The 19,372-nt window shown below is 42.7% G+C and overlaps 1 protein-coding gene across 4 annotated transcripts in view; it reads right to left on the bottom strand.

Annotated features, from left to right (window-relative positions):
- fbxw7 (F-box and WD repeat domain containing 7) overlaps positions 1–19,372 on the bottom strand; it is a 121,847-nt gene that overhangs the window by 11,126 nt on the left and 91,349 nt on the right. For 3 of the 4 annotated variants that reach the window (XM_083937992.1, XM_083937993.1, XM_083937994.1), the window contains 6 exons: positions 10,034–10,116; positions 8,443–8,584; positions 4,231–4,365; positions 1,803–1,926; positions 1,494–1,630; positions 775–888 (listed from right to left, as the gene is read on the bottom strand). In XM_083937992.1, the coding sequence (XP_083794118.1) occupies positions 775–888; positions 1,494–1,630; positions 1,803–1,926; positions 4,231–4,365; positions 8,443–8,584; positions 10,034–10,116 (735 nt within the window). Of the gene's footprint in view, positions 1–774; positions 889–1,493; positions 1,631–1,802; positions 1,927–4,230; positions 4,366–8,442; positions 8,585–10,033; positions 10,117–14,885; positions 15,233–19,372 lie in introns of those variants that run through there. The other variant, XM_083937995.1, reaches the window with a different exon arrangement.

The raw sequence follows: 19,372 nt of genomic DNA, 5'->3' as shown, positions 1-19,372 counted from the left end.
GAGGATAGACATGAGATAGAACGGACACTTGCTAGGAAGCTTTTACACAGCGGGGAAAATGTCACTAATTACTAACCATCAGGTGAGTGGTACAAAAACAGTTAGGTGTCAGACCGGAAAGCTGTTTTCATGTATAGCTAAGTGCACAACTTATAAACTGTATTTAACAAGGAAATCACCTTGAGATTATAACCTCTTTCGCAAGTGAGACCTAGCCAAGACAGGGTCACATAGCAGCATCTGACACAACAACAACAACATTTGTTACTTAACTGAGCAACTGCAGCTAGCAGTGACCACCTTTAGTCAGAGTTTAAAATAGTTTTTGTTTTTTTAAAAGAGATGAGGCTCTCGAATTTGAGCTTGGCCAGCAGATCGATCCAGGTGCCAAGGAGCATCGTAGAATAGGCGTGTTTGCTATCCTCTGCACTCATAAGAGGCCTAAGATTATTACAGCTTTGCAAAAATAAAAACTTTTGGCTTAAGTGAGTGGGAATTTGCCTAAATTATCTTAAAAACTAAAATGTACCAATGTCAATGACATTGGCGTACTGTATCAGGTACAATGATGGGTCTAGAATTGGTGGCATACCTCAGGGCTCTGTGATAAAGTTTGGATGAAATGGACACTGACAAACTGTTAATAGCATGACCAAAAACAGATTTGAACATGCTACAAAAGATAACAGGAAGTCTTACAACCATTAAGCAATAATTCAGATGAGTTAATTTAACTTGAACTGCATGAAAGAAGAAATAGCAGTTAACCCATACCTTTCCTGTGATGGCCGACCAGACTTTAAGCGTGTTGTCGTCGGAGCCGCTGACGATGCGGTTGCCACAGAACTGGAGGCAGGTGATCACGTGGTCGTCATGACCTTTCAGCACCTTGAGATGGGAAAGATAAAGACAGATGCGATGAGGAGGACACGGGAGGAAGGGGTGGAAGTGGAATGACACAGCAAGAATCGAGGCTGACAATGACACGTCTCCGGTGCTTTGTACATCAAAGAGGAGATAAGAGGAGAATGTCATCAAGTGCTGCAGGTGTACACAGCTTTTTAAGCAGTGTATGTGTGTATGTGTGTGTGTGCTGTGCTGGGTCACAGGACTGCAAGCTCAGCAAACGACAGAGCACACTGCATATGCAAAGGGGTATGGAGAGCGCAGTAACCGAATTTACATCAGTGGCGGCCTAAAATGACCTGCGGCTCTTTCAGAAGAAGAAGAAGAAGAGTAAAAGCATACAGGGCCCATTAAGGATCGGTTCTAGCATGCTGGTCAGGCTTTATGAGAAACTTCTGTACAGGCAAAAGACAAATGGAGTGTAAGATCATCCTGTGCTGCAGCTCAATTATTATTCAACAAGAATACGGCTGAGACCTGACCTATCACTAACTTTTCCATCAACTCTCTGCGACTCAAAGCAATTTGATTTCAGATCTATAAGAGCAGCTCCCCTGTGGGGGATTTAAGTTTGAAGTATAAGCTACCTTGGGTGATTTGAGGTCCCCTCTCCTCCAGTTGGTGTCTATTCTGTGCTGCCTGATGTAGGCACTCTTCCAGGGGCTGTGAGTGAAGCCAGGCTTGACGATTTTCCTTTTCTTGAGGGGCAGAGGTTCATCGATGCCTATGAGGAGAGAGAGATGGAAGCAGATTGGACTCTAAAAGTTTATTTAAAAAACAGGTACAACTGCATCTTTAAGCACAGCATCGCCCGCAGCGGTAGCTCCAGACTGCTCCCGCTGGGTGACTGCATGTTGTTTGTCTGTCTGCATCTGTTGCAAAAGTTTAAGACTCACCTTCTTCCCTGCATTTCTCCCTCCACAGCAGGTTGTCTTCTGCCAGGATGCGCCAGTAGCGACACGTCTGGGCTGCTTGTAGGAGGTCCTTCGGTTCCAGGAATGACAGCACGTACAAAGCCAGCTGTTGAAAGACAAGGACGAGGAATGTTAGAGGTGTAAATGGAAAAGGAGACCTATTATTCACCGCTGTGGGTGCATACAACCGTACAAACACCTCACAGAAGAGGACTTTAGTGCTTGAAAAAACTAAATCCCAATAACAAAAAGGAACAGCTGAGAAAATACCCTACCAAACAAACTGTGTGCACAATATTAACGGCCCAAATCTAGCTGACAAGGGTAGACAATGTCATTACCATAGAATTTGGTATTTTTATGAAAGCCTGACAAAAAAATACACAAAAGGAGCTTCATACAACAGTAATAATGCCAGGGCTACAGTTCGTTAAGCCAAAGCTGTCATAAAAGGACACAAAACCAGGAATAATGAGCAAAAATATGGACCCCTGAACAACAGGGGGAGGAAAATACTGCCATTCACTGACACTAACATTTTCACACAGGTGGATATTTGGACTACAGCCTTAACACACAATGTCGGTTGTAGCTTTCAAACAAAGCGGTGGATGATCATAAAAATGGGTTCATTTTGTAACCCGTTGTGCAAATATTCTTTTATTATATTACACTAATCCGAGGTGATAATGACCTAGGGCATGCTGTGTGGCAAATTAAGGAGTGGTGTCATGAACATCAGGATAAGCAGGAGCAGGTTTTCAGATAGAGATTTTAGAGTTGTTTGTAATGTGAGGCCAGGCTTCTTCTTCTTTTTTTAAAAAAAGATTTGTATTTGGGCATTTTCTTCTTTATTTGACAATGGACAGTGTAGAAATGGGGGGGGGGGGGAAGAGAGAGAGAGAGAGAGAGAGAGAGAGAGAGAGAGAGAGAGAGAGAGAGAGAGAGAGAGAGAGAGAGAGAGAGAGAGAGAGAGAGAGAGAGAGAGAGAGAGAGAGAGAGAGAGAGAGAGAGAGAGAGAGAGAGAGAGAGAGAGAGAGAGGTATGGTATGACGTGCAAAAAAAGGGCAAGACTCAAACCTGGGATGCTGTGGTGATATGACATGTGCTGTATCCCATTCGGCTACCAAGGCCAGATTCTTCAATCTAGTCTAGACGTAACTAAAGATTGCTCTTGTATTCGATCTCACTCCATTATTTCCTCGATTAATTGTTTGCATTGCATTTTCTCACAGACTGAGGTGATGTATTCATATTGCTCCTTTTATTCGACAAACGTCCAAAACCCAAACATATTCAGTCTACTATCATTCATGACAAGGCATCAATTCCTCACATTTGAGAAGCTGGAACCAGTCAGTTGTTTGGCCATATTATATAAAACTATTATTTTTCCCCAAAAACGTTATTGTATCGTTATACACTTTGCTGCATATTCCTCCATTTGCAGATGTTTCCTTGTCACATATCTGACTTCATGCAGTTCAAAAAGAGGACTGAGGATCACTATGAAGGTTTTCATGTTATTTTGTCCACCTCCTGAGGCTATTTCAGCATTAAAGTTTAGTTTTAGGGTTATTTCATATCATTTGCCCCTGACCCACCAACTTTGACATGCCTAAAACACCTGAGAGCCTGTCAAAGCCACTTGAGGATTTTTTTAAATATTTATGAATGGACCTCGAGCAGAGTGATTGCTTTTTAAGCCCGACACACTGCCTTCTGCAGATTCTCTTCATGGTTTCAATTTCAACTGTATCTATAGTGCGACGACAGGGATTGTCCTGTTAAAATTACTTGACTGTCCCCCTGAATATACTTTCAGCAGGGAGGACAGAACGATCAAAAGAAGTCAGAGGGACCAGGATTTATAAAAAAAAAAAAAAGGAGAAACTGTGCATAGAATGAAAAGACAGGGCTCGTGGCCTGGTGAGAACACACATGATGCTGTTGTGTATTTGGCTTTAGAGCAAGTGGTGCCAACACCTTGAAATCTTGCATCCTATTGCCTCACTCTCTACGCCACCAGCCCTCCTTTCATCCTAACACCTGCCAGAGAGAGACACGGCGTTAAGTATTTGATCAGCCACACAAGATACGGTGGATTGAGGCTGTTTTGTAAGAATCCCTTATGTGATCTTATCGTCAGCTTGGCACTTCAGATTGTTTGTATTGTCTGTTATGATGCACAGCAGAAACAAGACGCCCCACTATGGATGTCGTTAGATGATCTGAAGGAAGACTGTGACAGGATTAGGGCTGGAGGGGAAGCCTCGTCTCTGTCACATGTTATATATTCAAAAAGAATGTCTCCCTCAGGGGAGTCCCGGGAGAGCTCAGGTCAGAGCAACAGCAGGACTGGAGATAAAGTTGTGTACTGATAACAGAAAACAGGGATTTAGGAACTCACCTCTTTGGGCAGCAGGGAGATGAAGTCTCGCTGAAACTGCGGTTCGATCACCTGCATCATATGCTTGACTTGTGTGGGCTCACAGCTGTCAATCAACTCATCCAGCGCCAGCAGCTTCTCTGGGCCAGTCCAGCTCTGGAACACAAAGGAACTGGTTTTAAAAGACGGCAGATGCTTCTGTCTGAAGTGAGTCACAGTACGTGCGTTCAAACCTCGATTGGAACAAAAGTTAGTTTGTTTGTTTCTTTTTAAACCGTATTTCCTCAAACAGTGAGGCCACAGGCTTGTATTAGAAGCCGACCTGTATTTCTAATCCCCTCTGTTTGATGAGTATAAGCGCTCATATTTTAGTACAAAGCCTGTTTTTGATCTGCTCCCGTTGCCGCTGCCTGATAAGTTAATGCATTACGCTGTTGCCTGTGTCTTCAAACTAAAAACACTTTAGAACAACAAGGTACTGAAAAAAAATGTATTATATTGTTGAATTGATTAAATCAAAACTAATGGAAATAGACATTATGTTTCGTTGGCAAGACCACCATAAGTTTTTTCACCCTTGTTTTTACCCGGCTTGTATTTGACTGCTGGCCTTTATTTGAGGGAATACGGTACATGACTGTGACCCATTGGAGATAAAAACTGCCAATGCACAACAGATGAAAGCTCAAGTGTAGTCTCAGCTAATAAAAAAAAATATTGAAAAGAGAATTTGCTGAGTGGACTCTAAATCAAATCAAAGAACCATAAGGAGCTCAGTTTGACGGTGGTAGTGTTGCACATTATCAGCTTCACAAAAAGCAGCGGCTGGCGTCAATGAAGACAAAGTGTAGCCAATAAAAAATACTGAGCAGCCAGAGTCGTTAGTTTGATGAAGTTTTTCAGTTTACCACTGAGATAGTTGTGCATCTTGCTGCTTGTCTTTCAGGAGCTTTAAACAAAGTGTAACATTCCTATAATTTCCCCTGTATCTAGTTATGTTCAGTGATTCTGCAATTCCTTTAATGTTTATACCAACGTATGTAGAACACTTTTCTTTGGATTTCTCTCACATGGTATCAGTAAAACATCATAGGGACTGTTTGACTTGTATGCAGTTTATCCTGCTAGCTGTTATTGCTTTTTATTTCATCGCGGTCTGTGCTCTCTGTGTGTTGTCCCCTCCAAAGGCTTTAAAAAATAAAGGGAAAATCAGTTTTGGCTATGACAGGTGGCCACACGCTAGTTGAACTCTGTCAGCAGAATAGTCATTACACATCCACATCTGGATCGCCACACCCCACGCTGCAGTAAAAGTAGAGTGTTAAATGAAAAACATAGCAGCAAGGCGTTATGGGCTGATTGTGCCAATTCGTCATGGTTAAACTAGACGCCGTAGTGGGCTTGTGTAAGCTCTTATTTTACTTGGAAACGTGTTGCCCTGTGCAATGTGTCTTTAACACGTTAATTTTCCCTACGTGCCCTCCATGGTAGCACAGAGTTGCTCGAGGCACCTGCCTATTTCCAGCAACACATTAGTGGAATCAGCTACCCGACTGGATCAACAACATTATTAAAACCTTGTTGGGTTACTTCTTCTGTTTGAACATTCACTTATTTAACGCAGGCTGATGACTAGCACTGCACTGAGTCCGCTGGACTCAACAGCCCCAGTTGTTTTCCTCTGTGGAGCGATGAAATTTAACAATGATTACAGGCTACGAGGCAGGATGGAAAATCTGGCACACGCAAACCACCTGTAATTTGGCAACTAAAAGCTTTAGCCAGAGGTGCTGGTTCTAGAGGTAATCAGAGACTTCCTCCCTGCCATTGGGAGGACAACATAACAGCTACTTATGTGTGACATCAATCTGCCACAGATTATGAGTATACTTTGTTTATACAACTACAGGGTCACAATTCCCAAACTGAGCTTGTTTTGTTTAATAGGCTAGAAAATTCTCAAGCTTCTAGTTTGCTATGCATTCATATATGCAACAATATTTCATGTTCTATAATGAGGGTTTGTATCACTTTCATAAACTAAATTCCTTAAAAGTGTCAGTCTTTTCATTGCCTGTAAACATGGCAGTATGTTCTTTGATATCTATCACTTTAGATCTCAATGTATTCCAGAAGTTTCTGGGATAAACTTAAGTCATTTATTGTTGTTTCTCTTTTTTTGGTAAACACACTCTCCCCACACCAGCGTATTTTCAGTCTCACATTACCAGACCTCTCTGGCTACACCCACTTATCAATCGGGGGGGGGGGGGGGGGGGTGCACTCAGACTTAATTGTATTGCTCGAAACCCTCACATTCCTCTAGGGTGGCGTTAAGCCAACAGTGCGTGAGAGGGCGCAAGTTGTCAGGCTTTATCCCAGCGCTGTACATCCGGTGAGCATGACCAGCGTACTTCTATCCTGACACGCCAAATGGTTTGTTACAAAGGACCATCCGAGAAGCAGACATTGAAAAAAAGAGTTCGGACAAGAGCCGTTACTCTCAAAAAATAAATCTGGCAGGTGATTGGGTGAGCCATCTGTCAATCAAACTCAAGTGAGTCAGGAGAAAAGTGAAAACACCTTTTCCGTTGAGAAAAGCCCACAGTGGCTTTCTTTGCTCTTCTCTCAGTGACGCTAAAGTCTCCAGTTCTGAAATGACTGATGCTTTTGCTGCTTCCACGCTAACCTCTGTAGGAGCCGTGGTTATTGGCTTGAACCAACAGTCGCCTCTTCGTGTGGTCTTGATCCAAGTGACCCGCTGATGCACAAGTGTTACTCTTTGGATCAACTGATCATTATGACGAGCTGCTGATAAAATACTTCTGTTCAGATATTCAGGGAAGTGTTGAGGTATCTACTGAAAGATGCGAAGAGACTGAATTGTTTGGCTGCAAGCAAAACAGATTACTGAGGTACGATTACTGTGAGCTACAAAGACACTAAAGAGGCAGATATTTCATCTTTTATACCAGCCATGATAACCGCCTGTGCCTTGTTGTTTGGATAGAGTTCAGTAGGACATGTATTATTGAAATGTATTTTAAAATTTTAACAATGTATGGTATCAAGCCAGATGTGTCAGTGTGTTGGCTGGATAACAGGAGTAGTTTCAGATTTCGGGAGATATTTTATATTTTTTTTTCTTTTGCTCCTCCATATAATGTCAAAAGCTGTTCCCAGTCTTTATGCTACATTGATCAGCAGCTGGCTGAAGCTTTATATCGATCATCTCATCTAAATTTCATGTATGCCTCACACATTTCATCTGATCGTTTGATGTTATACAGTATATGACTTTGTCATGACTGTGTGTTCCCTTGCGTTTGTCTTTTAGAGTGCAAAATCCTAAAATAACACCAGAAGTTTGTACTTTCTAGCTATAGTATGCTGCCTTGTAGTTTCCCTCTCTAATAGCAGCTACAGGCTAGGACTGGACTGGGGAATGTACAGAATGTAAGTTTGAGGTTTGGTTGCCTGTAGCCTGCACTGTCAAATTAAAGACAGCAGACCGCAGCAGGTCAGGACTGAAGACTAATGTATGTAAAATAAACACTGAGGTGTCACAGGTTCGCCCAGCTATTCAAAGATAATGAGTTTAAGCTCACTTAGGTAATGAAATCCATGGCAACCTATTATAAAGGAGAGACCCAGTCAAAGCTAATATGTTTAAATGACATCCTATTTCCAGGAAGTCTGCGATCATTAGAGTTGAAGTCTGACATGAAAGAAACAGCTCTATTATGCTGCACCTGTACAGACTGTAAAGAAAAATTACATGTCTTACATCTCTTTACATTTAGCATTCATGGACAAGAGGCCCGAAGTCTACATTACACTTGGATAATACAGTTAAAACTCAAGGTAACAACAGGTTTAGATGATACTGCAGTGACGTTATCTTCTTTATGTCAGAGGACCACAGGCAGGAGACAACATCTGCTCAACTTTTAGTACAGACTATTAGTCTACAGTAGGAACACGTGATGTTATGACTCTACTTTTTAATTCTGAACAGGTACGGCTAATTCCAATTCCACGCTACAGTGGCTATGGTAATGTGGTGGGCCAGAACAACAAGGCAGCAATTATCTCTGAGACTAAGCGACCATTGATTGGGCACAACATCTGCTTTTTGATGAGCTTTTGCTCGAGGGGTTTGGAGTTGCCCGGGGGGGAGGGAAAAGAAAAAGTGTAAAAGAAAAAGAGTAGAGGAAACCTCGCCGTGCTCACCTGAAATGTTCGGAGCCATTCTTGGAGACCCGTGGGTGGCTGGATTGAGGTGATGCGCCGTCTCTGCTGCCCCTGACCGTTTGCTGCTCTGATGTGGCCAAATGTGGTAGGCGTGGCTGGACATGGGACAATTCCCGTCGGGCTGCAATTTACAAGGAAAGAAAAACCTTTAAAACTAATAATTAGATGAGATCTTTACAGGCAAATAGCCGACTGCAGACATTCGAGAGAGGATGGGAAACCTTTCAACAAAAAGTTTTAAGACAAAATGGGAAAAAAACGGGAACATTATAAACATATTAGGTCACACTATTAATGAGAAGAACAATAAGCTCAATTTGAGGGCATTCAGTTGTTCCCGGGTTCGTTTTGCGGCAAATTTTGCAGATATGTCCTCCCATTATTATTTTGTAGTGGAGAAAAACATACGGTAAAAGATGGCCCGTGTGCCACTGAAACAGCAAATACTGCCAAGTTAAATATTTCAAGCTGTACTTTAAACTAAAAACATCTTTGCCACTGATTTAATTTAGCCATAAAAGGTGAGACACACAGCTGGGAGCATGTGTGTTCTGCTAGGCAAACAAAAATAGTCCTTTCTCTTTATGTTATGCAAATTTCCTGAAGAAATAAACATATGTCTGGTTATAATAAGGGTAATATCTCTTTGAACTACGGAAGATTATTACAGTCGCTGTTGGACCTGAAGAATATGAATTATTTCTTGGCTGCGTTTGTTACACAGTTCTAGCTCAAAGAAATCTAAGTTTACCGACCTAAATAAAACTTCAGACTCTACCAAAACATTGCGGCTGCAGAACAATAAGGATATATTTGACACACATTTTCTGGTTTTCAAACTGATCGTTATCCTGTTGGTGACTGAATGAAAAGCAAATTTGACACGCACTATATCAAAATCACAAAAAAAGTCAGCAAATATTTCCTTGAAAGATACATTTTTAGCTGGGAGACTTCAAAGTATGCACAATCCCACAGATTTCTGTTCAAGTCCAGACTCCCCTGTTGTAAGAACCTGGATGTGAAAAGCAGGACAGGACTTCAAAGGGTGCCCATGTGCCCTCGTAATGTAAGGGCAGCGGGAGAAACCATTCGGCAGCCACCCTCACTTCTTCAGGTCCTGCTTGCCGACAGCAAAATGGGAAGCTGGGGGTCCATTTCATTATGGATTCATTTTTAATGGGAGGAGAAGCTGAGCTACATGGCAACATTTACAGTTAAGTGGCTGTGTTCAGTCTGAATTTTAATGTGGCTACATGCGAACACATGCATTAAATATTGAGGGGTAGAGAAACATCTGGGGCTGCTGGCTGGATGCTGGCAATACAATATGATGTGAAGCATCATTCCGTTTGAAGATACTTTCTTCATACCTCTTGATGTTTTTTTCATTATTTCTTTCCATGGTAGCTTTATATGTGTAAAGCACTAAAACGAGGACATACGGCTCTTTAAAATGCCATTTCTACATAAGGTGGAAAACAAATGCTGGACACTGCAGAACAAGTAAAACTGGGAAAAGGTGTGTCTCTGCTGGGAGGTCTTATGGGTGAACTCGAGGCTGCTTTACCTTGGATACTCTGGGCCTTTGCAGGGCTTTTTTCCTGAAGGGAAAGACCGGACCTCGGGGCCATGGTCCAGCTTTCTCTTCATCTGAGAAAGGAAAAAAAAAGAAGAAAAACATTAGTAACCAACAGAGCGTAACACTGGATGAGACTGAGTTTAAAGACAGGAACCGAATTATTACAATGCATCCTTCTGAGAAGTAAATAAAAATGAACACCACATAGAATTTGGCTGGAGGGGACAGTTTTGACATGTGTTGCATAATCCATCATTGTTTCCTTCCCTTTCTGATAACTTTCTTTGAAAAGCAGAGTCACTTTACTTTTGGAGTGAGAAGCCATTTCTTGAAAAATACATTTGAAAAAGGACACGCATCGTGAGCGTTTTTAAGAACAGGGGAGGAAGCAGAAAATTGCTTTTGCGAGTCACAGACTTTGTTACACATTATGTCCAGAAATCCAGCACATTAAAATACAGACTCCACAGTCTTCCTACTGTTTTATGCAAATAGGAAATTAAACTTTAATGCATAGGCGAGAGATTCAATTTATTAACATGTTCCATAACAAAGCTGAGAGGTAATGACGTGTTTGTAGATGAGATAAAAAGCAGGTGCTTGTAAAACAGTGCTGTGCTTTCTTTTGATTAAACTCCATGTTGGAGGAGATTCTTGAGCAACCAGCCATCCCATAATATCCATACTATGCACACAATATAACCACAAAGTACAAAAGAGGGTGCATTCTTTGGCACTGAAGTTTGATTCATATTGAGAAAGAAAAACAGAGCAAGTCAGTTCTTTATCTCTTTCTGTCACCCACACACCCACACACACACAACCACACACGCACGCCAATCCCTGTTACCACCTTCCCAACTGCGCAAACAAAGGAGCCTGTGTGAACCCGGGCAAGCCAATTTTCCTCATCCCATGCCTGCCACTCTCTCTGGCAAGGCCTCTCGCCACACATGCAAGCGATCACCATCTCATCGCCGTTCCCTCATGACTCTAAATAACTGGACTGTCTGGCCAAAATAAGATATACAATGTAACAGCCTGCTCTTGTTCCCGGATTCTGTTTAAAGTTTAAATGAAAGCTCCGCAAGATCTGATTGTTTTCCTTCAGTTTCAGCCTCAAAGTAAAGACAAAAATACTTAAAATCAGCTATGTTGTAGGAGCCACCAGCAGTACCAACATCATAATGCAGATGAATGATTTATTCCTGCACTTTAGCAGGTGGCATGTTTTTCCTGCTGCTATTGTAGAAACTGATAATGTTTTTTAGTAAGAAGAAACCACATTCAAAATATACTTTTTTTTTCTCCCTCCTTTGAGGCAAAAATTATTTTTTTGATGTATTTTCAGAATGTTATTGTTGTGCATGTTACAAAAGAATACAGCACTGGACATTTGACTCCATACTGTCTGGCTTCACAGTGGCATGATTACATGTCTCTCCTCTAGATGTGTGTTTTTTTGTTTATCACTATAATTTAGTGAGTGAGTGTTTGTTCTCGCAGGGTTTTCAGCCTGTGAGGCACATTTGAGTGTTGAGATCGGCACGCGAAACATCCAAAACAATGATGAACCAAAAAGAAACAATTGAGAAATGCTGAGAAATGAGCAGGATTATCAGCAACTGCACCCATGGCATTGGGTATCAATACAGGCTTCCCTGCCTCAGTATTTAATGTGGACTACAGAATGAATGAATCAATGCACCAAGAAAACCCTGACAAAACAACCAAAGCCTGAGTTTATAGAGGGATGTGTACATGACCAGCACACTAACTTGTAGTGCAGGTCAGACGCCCCCTGGACATTACACTGTTATCTGACCAATGATGCTGTCAGCTGCTGTGTAAAGCTGCAGGGGGATGAGCCATACTTATGGGCAATTAATTACAGAAATGTATAGAATAGGGGCTGGAAAATGTAATTTAAGCGTCTTTTACGCATGCACTGCAACCCTGAATTTATCTAGCTTCATCACACGGAGGAGCTGTATGTGAGAACGCAAATGTCCCAATCAGCTGGATCTGACATCAAACAGAGTTTACCCTGCCAGCACCCCAGTACAAAGTCTTTAATGTCTGATGGAGCCCGTGTGTGGACAAAGCTGCTCATTGTGCGGAGGATTCACAGCGAGCAAGAGGGTGTGTTGGTGACGTTTCTGTCATGCAGCTGGGGCGAAAGCAGAAGAAAACAAACATCCGAGGGTGAAGAAGAAGGGCGATTTCCACAAAGAGCAACGAAAAATGTTCAACCGGAGAGACGACAACATTCAGGGAATTGACTGACACCGAAATCATGAGACAAATTCACTTGAGACATGGTTATTTATGACCAACCTACAACGTGGCCACGTGGCTAGGGTGTAATCACGCTCTATCCAGGCACCGCCTCTTGCCTAAACCAAACGGAGAATTTCCAGTAAGTCAGAACACGTCTGACAGAGACAACCTCCAGTTGTGTGCTAAATGTGTGAAACGGAAACTTCCCACATTGCCAGGAGTTCGTGTGTGAAAACAACTTAAGTGGCAAAACAAAAGACAAACATGTGAATGTATTATATGCCTTCAAAAGCTTGTAGGTCTGTATTTTATGTTCCACTTGTCTACATTTAAAATACGTATCTGGCTGAAAGCCTGTTTGACTGCTAAGGAATATAAAGGAGGGTTTATAAGCTATTCCTGCTTGTTAAGATCCAACTCTTAAACCCAACTGCCTTGTTCTTAAAGCGGTGATCTCACTGCAATGGCAGTTCAGTAGCCAAGGAGAGCCTGGGTGTGTGTATGCATGAATTTGTGTGTGTGTGTGTGTGTGTGTGTGTGTGTTTCCAAGTGGGAGAGAGAAAAGAGGGAGTGCTGGCTGGCTTTGAGTGTGTGTGTCTGTGTGCACATGCAAGAAAACTAAATGCGGGTGTGAAAAAAACAGCATGTAAGCAGCCTCTTCTTGCGTTTCAGCCTGGGAAAAAAGGTAACCAGAGCACGCAGTGTTTGTAAATCACCACTAATCAGTCCTCCCCTCCTTGCTCTTGGCTTCCCCTTCCCTATCTGGCCAAAAGCACGACAGATGGATACACAGAGAGTTAATGATATTTTAAAGACAGCAATCACTCTTACATAATGCGTTGATTCATTTCAACGCAGACCGCATCCTACAGCATCAGTCACTTGAAGAATATTTTTCTCATTTTTAAATACTGTTTCAAGCAGCCGTGAAACAGTTTCATCGTGTCAATCAGCATCACTTGAGACGCAGCAACACATGGGAGAACTGGCCAGTTTGGTGAGGATTGGCAAATTGTAAAATGAATATGGAGCGATCAAATTAGAGAGAACCTGGTTTTGAAGTCAACTTTCAAATAGATCTTTTCATGAGATCTATTTGAAGAGAGAAGCATGAAAATACTGGAGCTCTTTAAAATCCTGAAATCTTACGACACAAAATGGATAGAGAAGACAAATGGTTCAATTAAATAAACTATTGCCTATTGATTCAGAATAACACAATCACTTGTTATCATTAATGAAGTAAAAGCTTCAAAACTACACGCACAGTGCACAGTGCACACAATCCACCCCCCACCCCCCCACTGCACAGGCGTCTGATTTTGAATGATATGTCATTAACAAATTTGTTTACACACACACACACACACACACACACACACACACACACACACACACACACACACACACACACACACACACACACACACACACACACACACACACACACACACACACACACACACACACACACACACACACACACACACACACACACACACACACACACACACACACACACACACACACACACACACACACACACACACACACACACACACACACACACACACACACACACACACACACACACACACACACACACACAAATGTATTCCCTTTCATATTCTTGTTTGTACTCTGCATTTCCAACTAAGGCAGCATCATTTCATGGCTGCCATCCAGCACACAATACACCTCCTTGAGGATATTCTCTACCTCACGCAGTCTGACACAGTGACCCATTATCTGTGGTTGGAGCCTGAGGCGAGTGCCAATGTCAGGGTATAGGCTACTCCAACAGGCAACAGCCGACTGATCACATGCACGCATCTAAAGCAGTCACTTTGGTCACTGCAAGATAACCACTGCTGCATAATGTAAAAAAAAACAAAACAACAACTGCAAATTGGAGAGGGTAGCAGTGAAAACAGGGCTGGTTTTGTTCCTGGAACTAATATTTACACAAGTGGAAGTCGGCATGATTAAAAACATAAGAGGAGATGAAATCAGCCACGTATATGCAGTATATATTACAACTAAAAGCATCTGTTAGGTTATGCAGAGAGGAGGACCACAGCTGATATGCGGGTGCTGGGGAGCATCGAGCCAAAGCTGAGCCAAAATGGGATCTTATGCCAGCCAGAGACGGGAAATGCAGTAGTGTATAACGCGGAAAACACATTTTCATCCGACATTGCAGAAATGAAATGACCATAAAGTGCCTCAGCAGCAGCAGCAGCAGCAACCCATTTACTAAGACAACCATTAGCTCTGAATCGGTGGCGGTGGCGTTAATTTACACGGCTGAAGTTACTGATGGAGGAAAGGATGCCAAATCGCGATATTCTAACATTCAACGTAATATACTGTAGGCCCAGGCTATTAAAGCTGCGTCTCTGGGGGTCTGCTACACTGCCGTTCATCCTCCGCAGTGGACGCACAATCTGCCGCGAGAGGCGCGTCAAAGATAATGAGGGCGGCGGAGCGAGTCAAACACCACAGAGCCACAGACGAGGGGATGTGTTCGCAGGTGAATACAAGCGCAGATCCTACTCACTTTGTAGAAAATCATCTTTAAAGTGCCGTAGAACCCCATCCTTATAATCCGGTGTGTTTTCCTTTTTTTTCCCCTCTTCAGTGGCAATCGGTGAAGTCCAGCTCCGTGTGCGCGCTGTGGAGACGGCTGTGACAGTGTGAGGGCAGCGTACTCTCAGGTAAATCCGACGCCGTCTCTGATGTGAACATGCTCGGGCACGTCACCGGACTGGCGTGCATGCGGTAGATTGCTCCGGTTTATGCATTGGAGGGAGGAGAGGCGGAAGAGAGAGAGAGAGAGTGAGAGAGAAAGGGGTGGGGGGGAGCTCCGCCGTGTCACGCTGACTTTAAATGGGGCTCGGTTCGGTGAGGGTGAACAATGCGATGCGACGATCCCGGAGGTGTGAGCGCCGCCGAGCAGCCTCGCCGAGCAGGGAGTGAACAGATGAGAGAGAAAGAGGGTGACACTCGGCAGAAAGGGGAGGAGTGGAAGGGGAGGGAGGGAGAGAGGAGAGGAGCGCGTCAGAGCAGCAGAGCAGTGCCCTCTTCCTCCTCTCGGGCTGCACGACGGCTCCTCCAAACAGGATCAGATTACAGCCTCCCCGGTGGAGACGGCAGGAATGGTGCAGTCCAACATTCAACACTGTGCGCAGCGCATCCTCTGAGAGGTACGGGGTGGGTGGACGTGGGAGGGAGGGAGGGGGGGGGGGGGGGGAGCGAGAGGGAGAGAGAGAGAGAGAGAAATAAAGAGAGGGAGAGAGAGAGAGAGAGACACACACAGGGTGGGGTACGCACTTGTTGCAGAACCAAAAGCACCTCGTCCATCCATGCACCCCCAGCCCAAGACTCCCATTTATAGATTCCATTTTAGACAGGAGGCATCTCTTCTAAAATGCACCGCATCAAATATCCTCCGTATGGAAAGTACCTATGTACTACGAAGGACTCTGAAGCAAACAGTCCGTCATTATAATCTACCAGGCAACAGTGTGAATGGATCCATGTCTGCAGCACCTGCCTATTTGCAGGCGCTCAATATTTGCATTTCAGCCGGGCAGGTAATGGGTGACTGCACCTGCCCAGTTATCAACAACAATGCGCACTGCTGAGGGCTTCACGCCTGTTATTGCAGCTTGTAAAAATCCCAGCCCAAAGATGGCAGCTTTAGTAAAAAGAAAAAAAACCCTGAACATTTATTGCAGGTGAATGCAAACTAAACATTTATCTTGTCGAGCCATCCAGGGTAAATACACCAGAGGGCTTTTTTGTTTGATTCATTTGGACAAATTGAGAACAGAATATTAAACAGTGTCCCTGATCAAGTGTGCTGCGAGACAACAAACTGAAACACATTTCAAACTGACCAGTTGTCATTTATAAACAGTGACGTTTATGTTGTTTCAATTAAACTTTGAGCACAGGTTTGCCTGCTTCTCGGTATGCCATAACATTATTTATTTTGTTTTCAGACATCCAGTTCACACCACGTTTGGACGTTAGTTTCTATACATCTTCCACATTATTTTTTTTATATTTGACCGCACAAAACGTCGGCATTAGATCATCCAAAGACAGGACACAATGGAGGGTCATGGGGAAGGGTCTATTCACAGGTGATGGAGCACTGAGACCTGGCAGCCTTTCAGACACTCCTGGCTTACACCTGTAATTACTACGTGACCGGGCACATAGGGGGGATTTCAGGGCTTGTTACTGAAAAAGAAAAAATTGGCAAGAGAGTTCTGGTTTAAAAAAAAAAAAAAAACTGCGACAATATGAGCTGAAACTGTTGAGTTATTTTGGACCAGGCACTAAAGAAACCCGTGGAGAGTGACACCGCATGGTTATTTAGCAAAGTAAATAAAAGCTCTGCTCATAATGTGCAGTCAGTCAGAAAAAAGGACTGGATAAATGTAGCGAGAGATTTAAATCACGCTCATCTGAGAGGACACGGCAGGTGTAAGAGGACTAGGCTAATCCTGCCGTTTCTGTCACACTCTCTCACCACAGAAAAGCACTCAAACCGGTGGACGTTAAGGGTGCATCAGACAGAGCTGGTCGAGGCTTTGTCTGTGTGTGTTTAAGGTGGTCCTCATGAGAAAGGCCCTCTCCGCTGGCTCAACCTTTACACAGCACATTGGAATGCTTGGCATGCGAGAGGGGTTGCACTGTGGCCTTTGAATAGGCCGTGGACTCCTTTGTCGCTCTCCTTCTGCCAGTTGGTAAAGCATTAACAGCCCCCCCACCAGATACTGACCTTCTGCTTATCAAAACCAAAATCCTGCTAGTCAGACCAAAAGCTGCAATAAACGGTTTGCACTCAAAGCAACTTCATTGTGAGCTTGTTTTGTTAATATCAACAAACAGATCTTTTCAGGTAACAAAGCTCCATTAGACTTTGGCTCCTTTTTTTTTTACTGCAACAATTTGAACAGTAGTGAATGGATAAAAATACACTCATTACATCGCAGTGCAGCAGGTAGCTCGTGGGGAAATGCAAATGTTGTCTCATTTGAGTGTGCACGAATAACAGACAACATCAACACCAAGGTGTCAGCACACTGAATCAACAGACACTTCACAAGCCTGCAGAAAAGTTGAGCATCCGTGGATGTACAAACTCACAGGAGGAGGCCTTTAATGAATGGATGAAGACATTTTTGGCTGCAACTATTGATGAATTATCTTATCAGTTTGTTTATTAATCTTTTCTTTATTATAAGCTGATTGTTTGATTTCTAAGATGTAAAAAAAAGATAAATATTCAGCACAATTTAGCAGAAAACTACATGTTGTCTTTCTATTGGTTTTACCATCCAAAGATACAGTTAAAGCATGAAAATCCTCATATTTTGGAAGCAAGCAACTGCAACAGTGATATTTTTTGACTTTATAAATAATTTTGATTTAGAGGTATTCTCTGAAATGATGTCTGAAATCTGCAATGATTTATTAATCATAAACACGTCAAAAACCCACTGACTATGGCTTCTAAAAAAAGGGAAACGTTTCTTGTTTTCTCAGTCTTTGATGAAAGTAATTTGAATTTGTTTGGCTTTGGACAGTTGAACAGGGTTTACAAATATATATTCTTTAACAATTAATATATTAACCAGGGAAATAATCATCAGATTAACCTATTCTGTTAGTTGCAGCCCTAAATTGATTATCTGCATTGTCAAATTCAATGCCTGTTGAGTCACCGATGAATAGTTTAAACCTTAGAAGAGACATTTAAAGTCTAACACCTGTCTAGTACGAGTGGAGGAACGTGACAGCCTACTATTCAGAATCAACAGATGTTGGTGTGAAAAAGCTTCAGTACAGAAGAAAAGGAGCTTTCTTGAACAAATGTTTAATGTGAGGTGGTGAACTTGAAGGAGGCAAATACTTCTTGGGCAGTGATGCATCACTAAACGGCGCCGTGTCATTGTGCGCTTGTCCTCTCTGTGGAAAAAAAATGGGGACGAGGGGGTCTTCCCTCAATAGATTTCAGTGAAATGGTGAAGCGTGAGCTCCATTCCAGGCTGGACAGATGCATTGCGTTTGGGGGGAGGTTTGATGGATAAGGAAACCACGGATCATGGCATTCAGCAAAGGATAATAATAGCATCATCTGCATGGAGTTGGATTAACATATCCTGCAGCCACCCACGCGACTGATACATTCACATATAAAAAGGTCAGGTCAAAAAAGAAATTAAAGTGAGAGCCACTGGTGTCTCCCTTGTGACATTAATGATGCTTGTGGAAAATAAATGAAGAGCAGAGGTCAGAATTTGCAATTATTGGTAATTATTTAGAAACTGGGGTTTCAAGCAGATGCAGTCATTTAAAATGTATACAAGTAGGAGGACATGGCCAACACAATGACGTTTTTTTTTTAAATGTACAAAGCTTTAACACTAAGAAGACACGCAAGCAAAAAGGCTTAAAGTGACAACAGAACCTTTCGGTTTTAACTTATTATGAAGTCAGTGTTGATTGCATAATGTAATGGCAATAAAAATGACTCAAAATGTGTTAAGATTGGGTCCCTATAAGCCTCACTTTCATTATGCAATCCTGTCTGCTACAGTGTACCAACTCCAGGGAGAAGACGACTGGCTTTACGGCACAAAGGAAGAGGAAAGTGGTTGAAGGTAATACAATAATAACACGGAGGCTTCAATATCTTAACCGAGATGGTTCACTTCTTTGTTCTTACCTTTCACAATAAAAGCCCTGGACACTAACAGTTTACAGAAGCTATCATCAGGTAGCGTGAATGGTAGATGGTGAAACGCTACCTGGAAAAAAGAAAAAGAGCCCCGTGGATGTAGGAAGAGGAAGAGCTATAAGAACTGTTCTTCCTACGCAGCTAGACCAGTAAGAAACAAAAGCTGCCCACTCCTTTTATACTATCTGGTGTTTTACTCTGCCTTTATCAGAGCACTGATATTGGGGTTTCTGGTTCAAATTGGGATTTTCGCAGTTGTGTCTTGCTTTAATCATTAGCCAGCTGTTAGC

The sequence above is a fragment of the Echiichthys vipera genome (genome assembly GCF_963691815.1).
Source record: "Echiichthys vipera genome assembly, chromosome: 2".
Classification (NCBI taxonomy): Eukaryota; Metazoa; Chordata; class Actinopteri; order Perciformes; family Trachinidae; genus Echiichthys; species Echiichthys vipera.
This window is presented reverse-complemented; position numbering and strand designations above follow the sequence as displayed.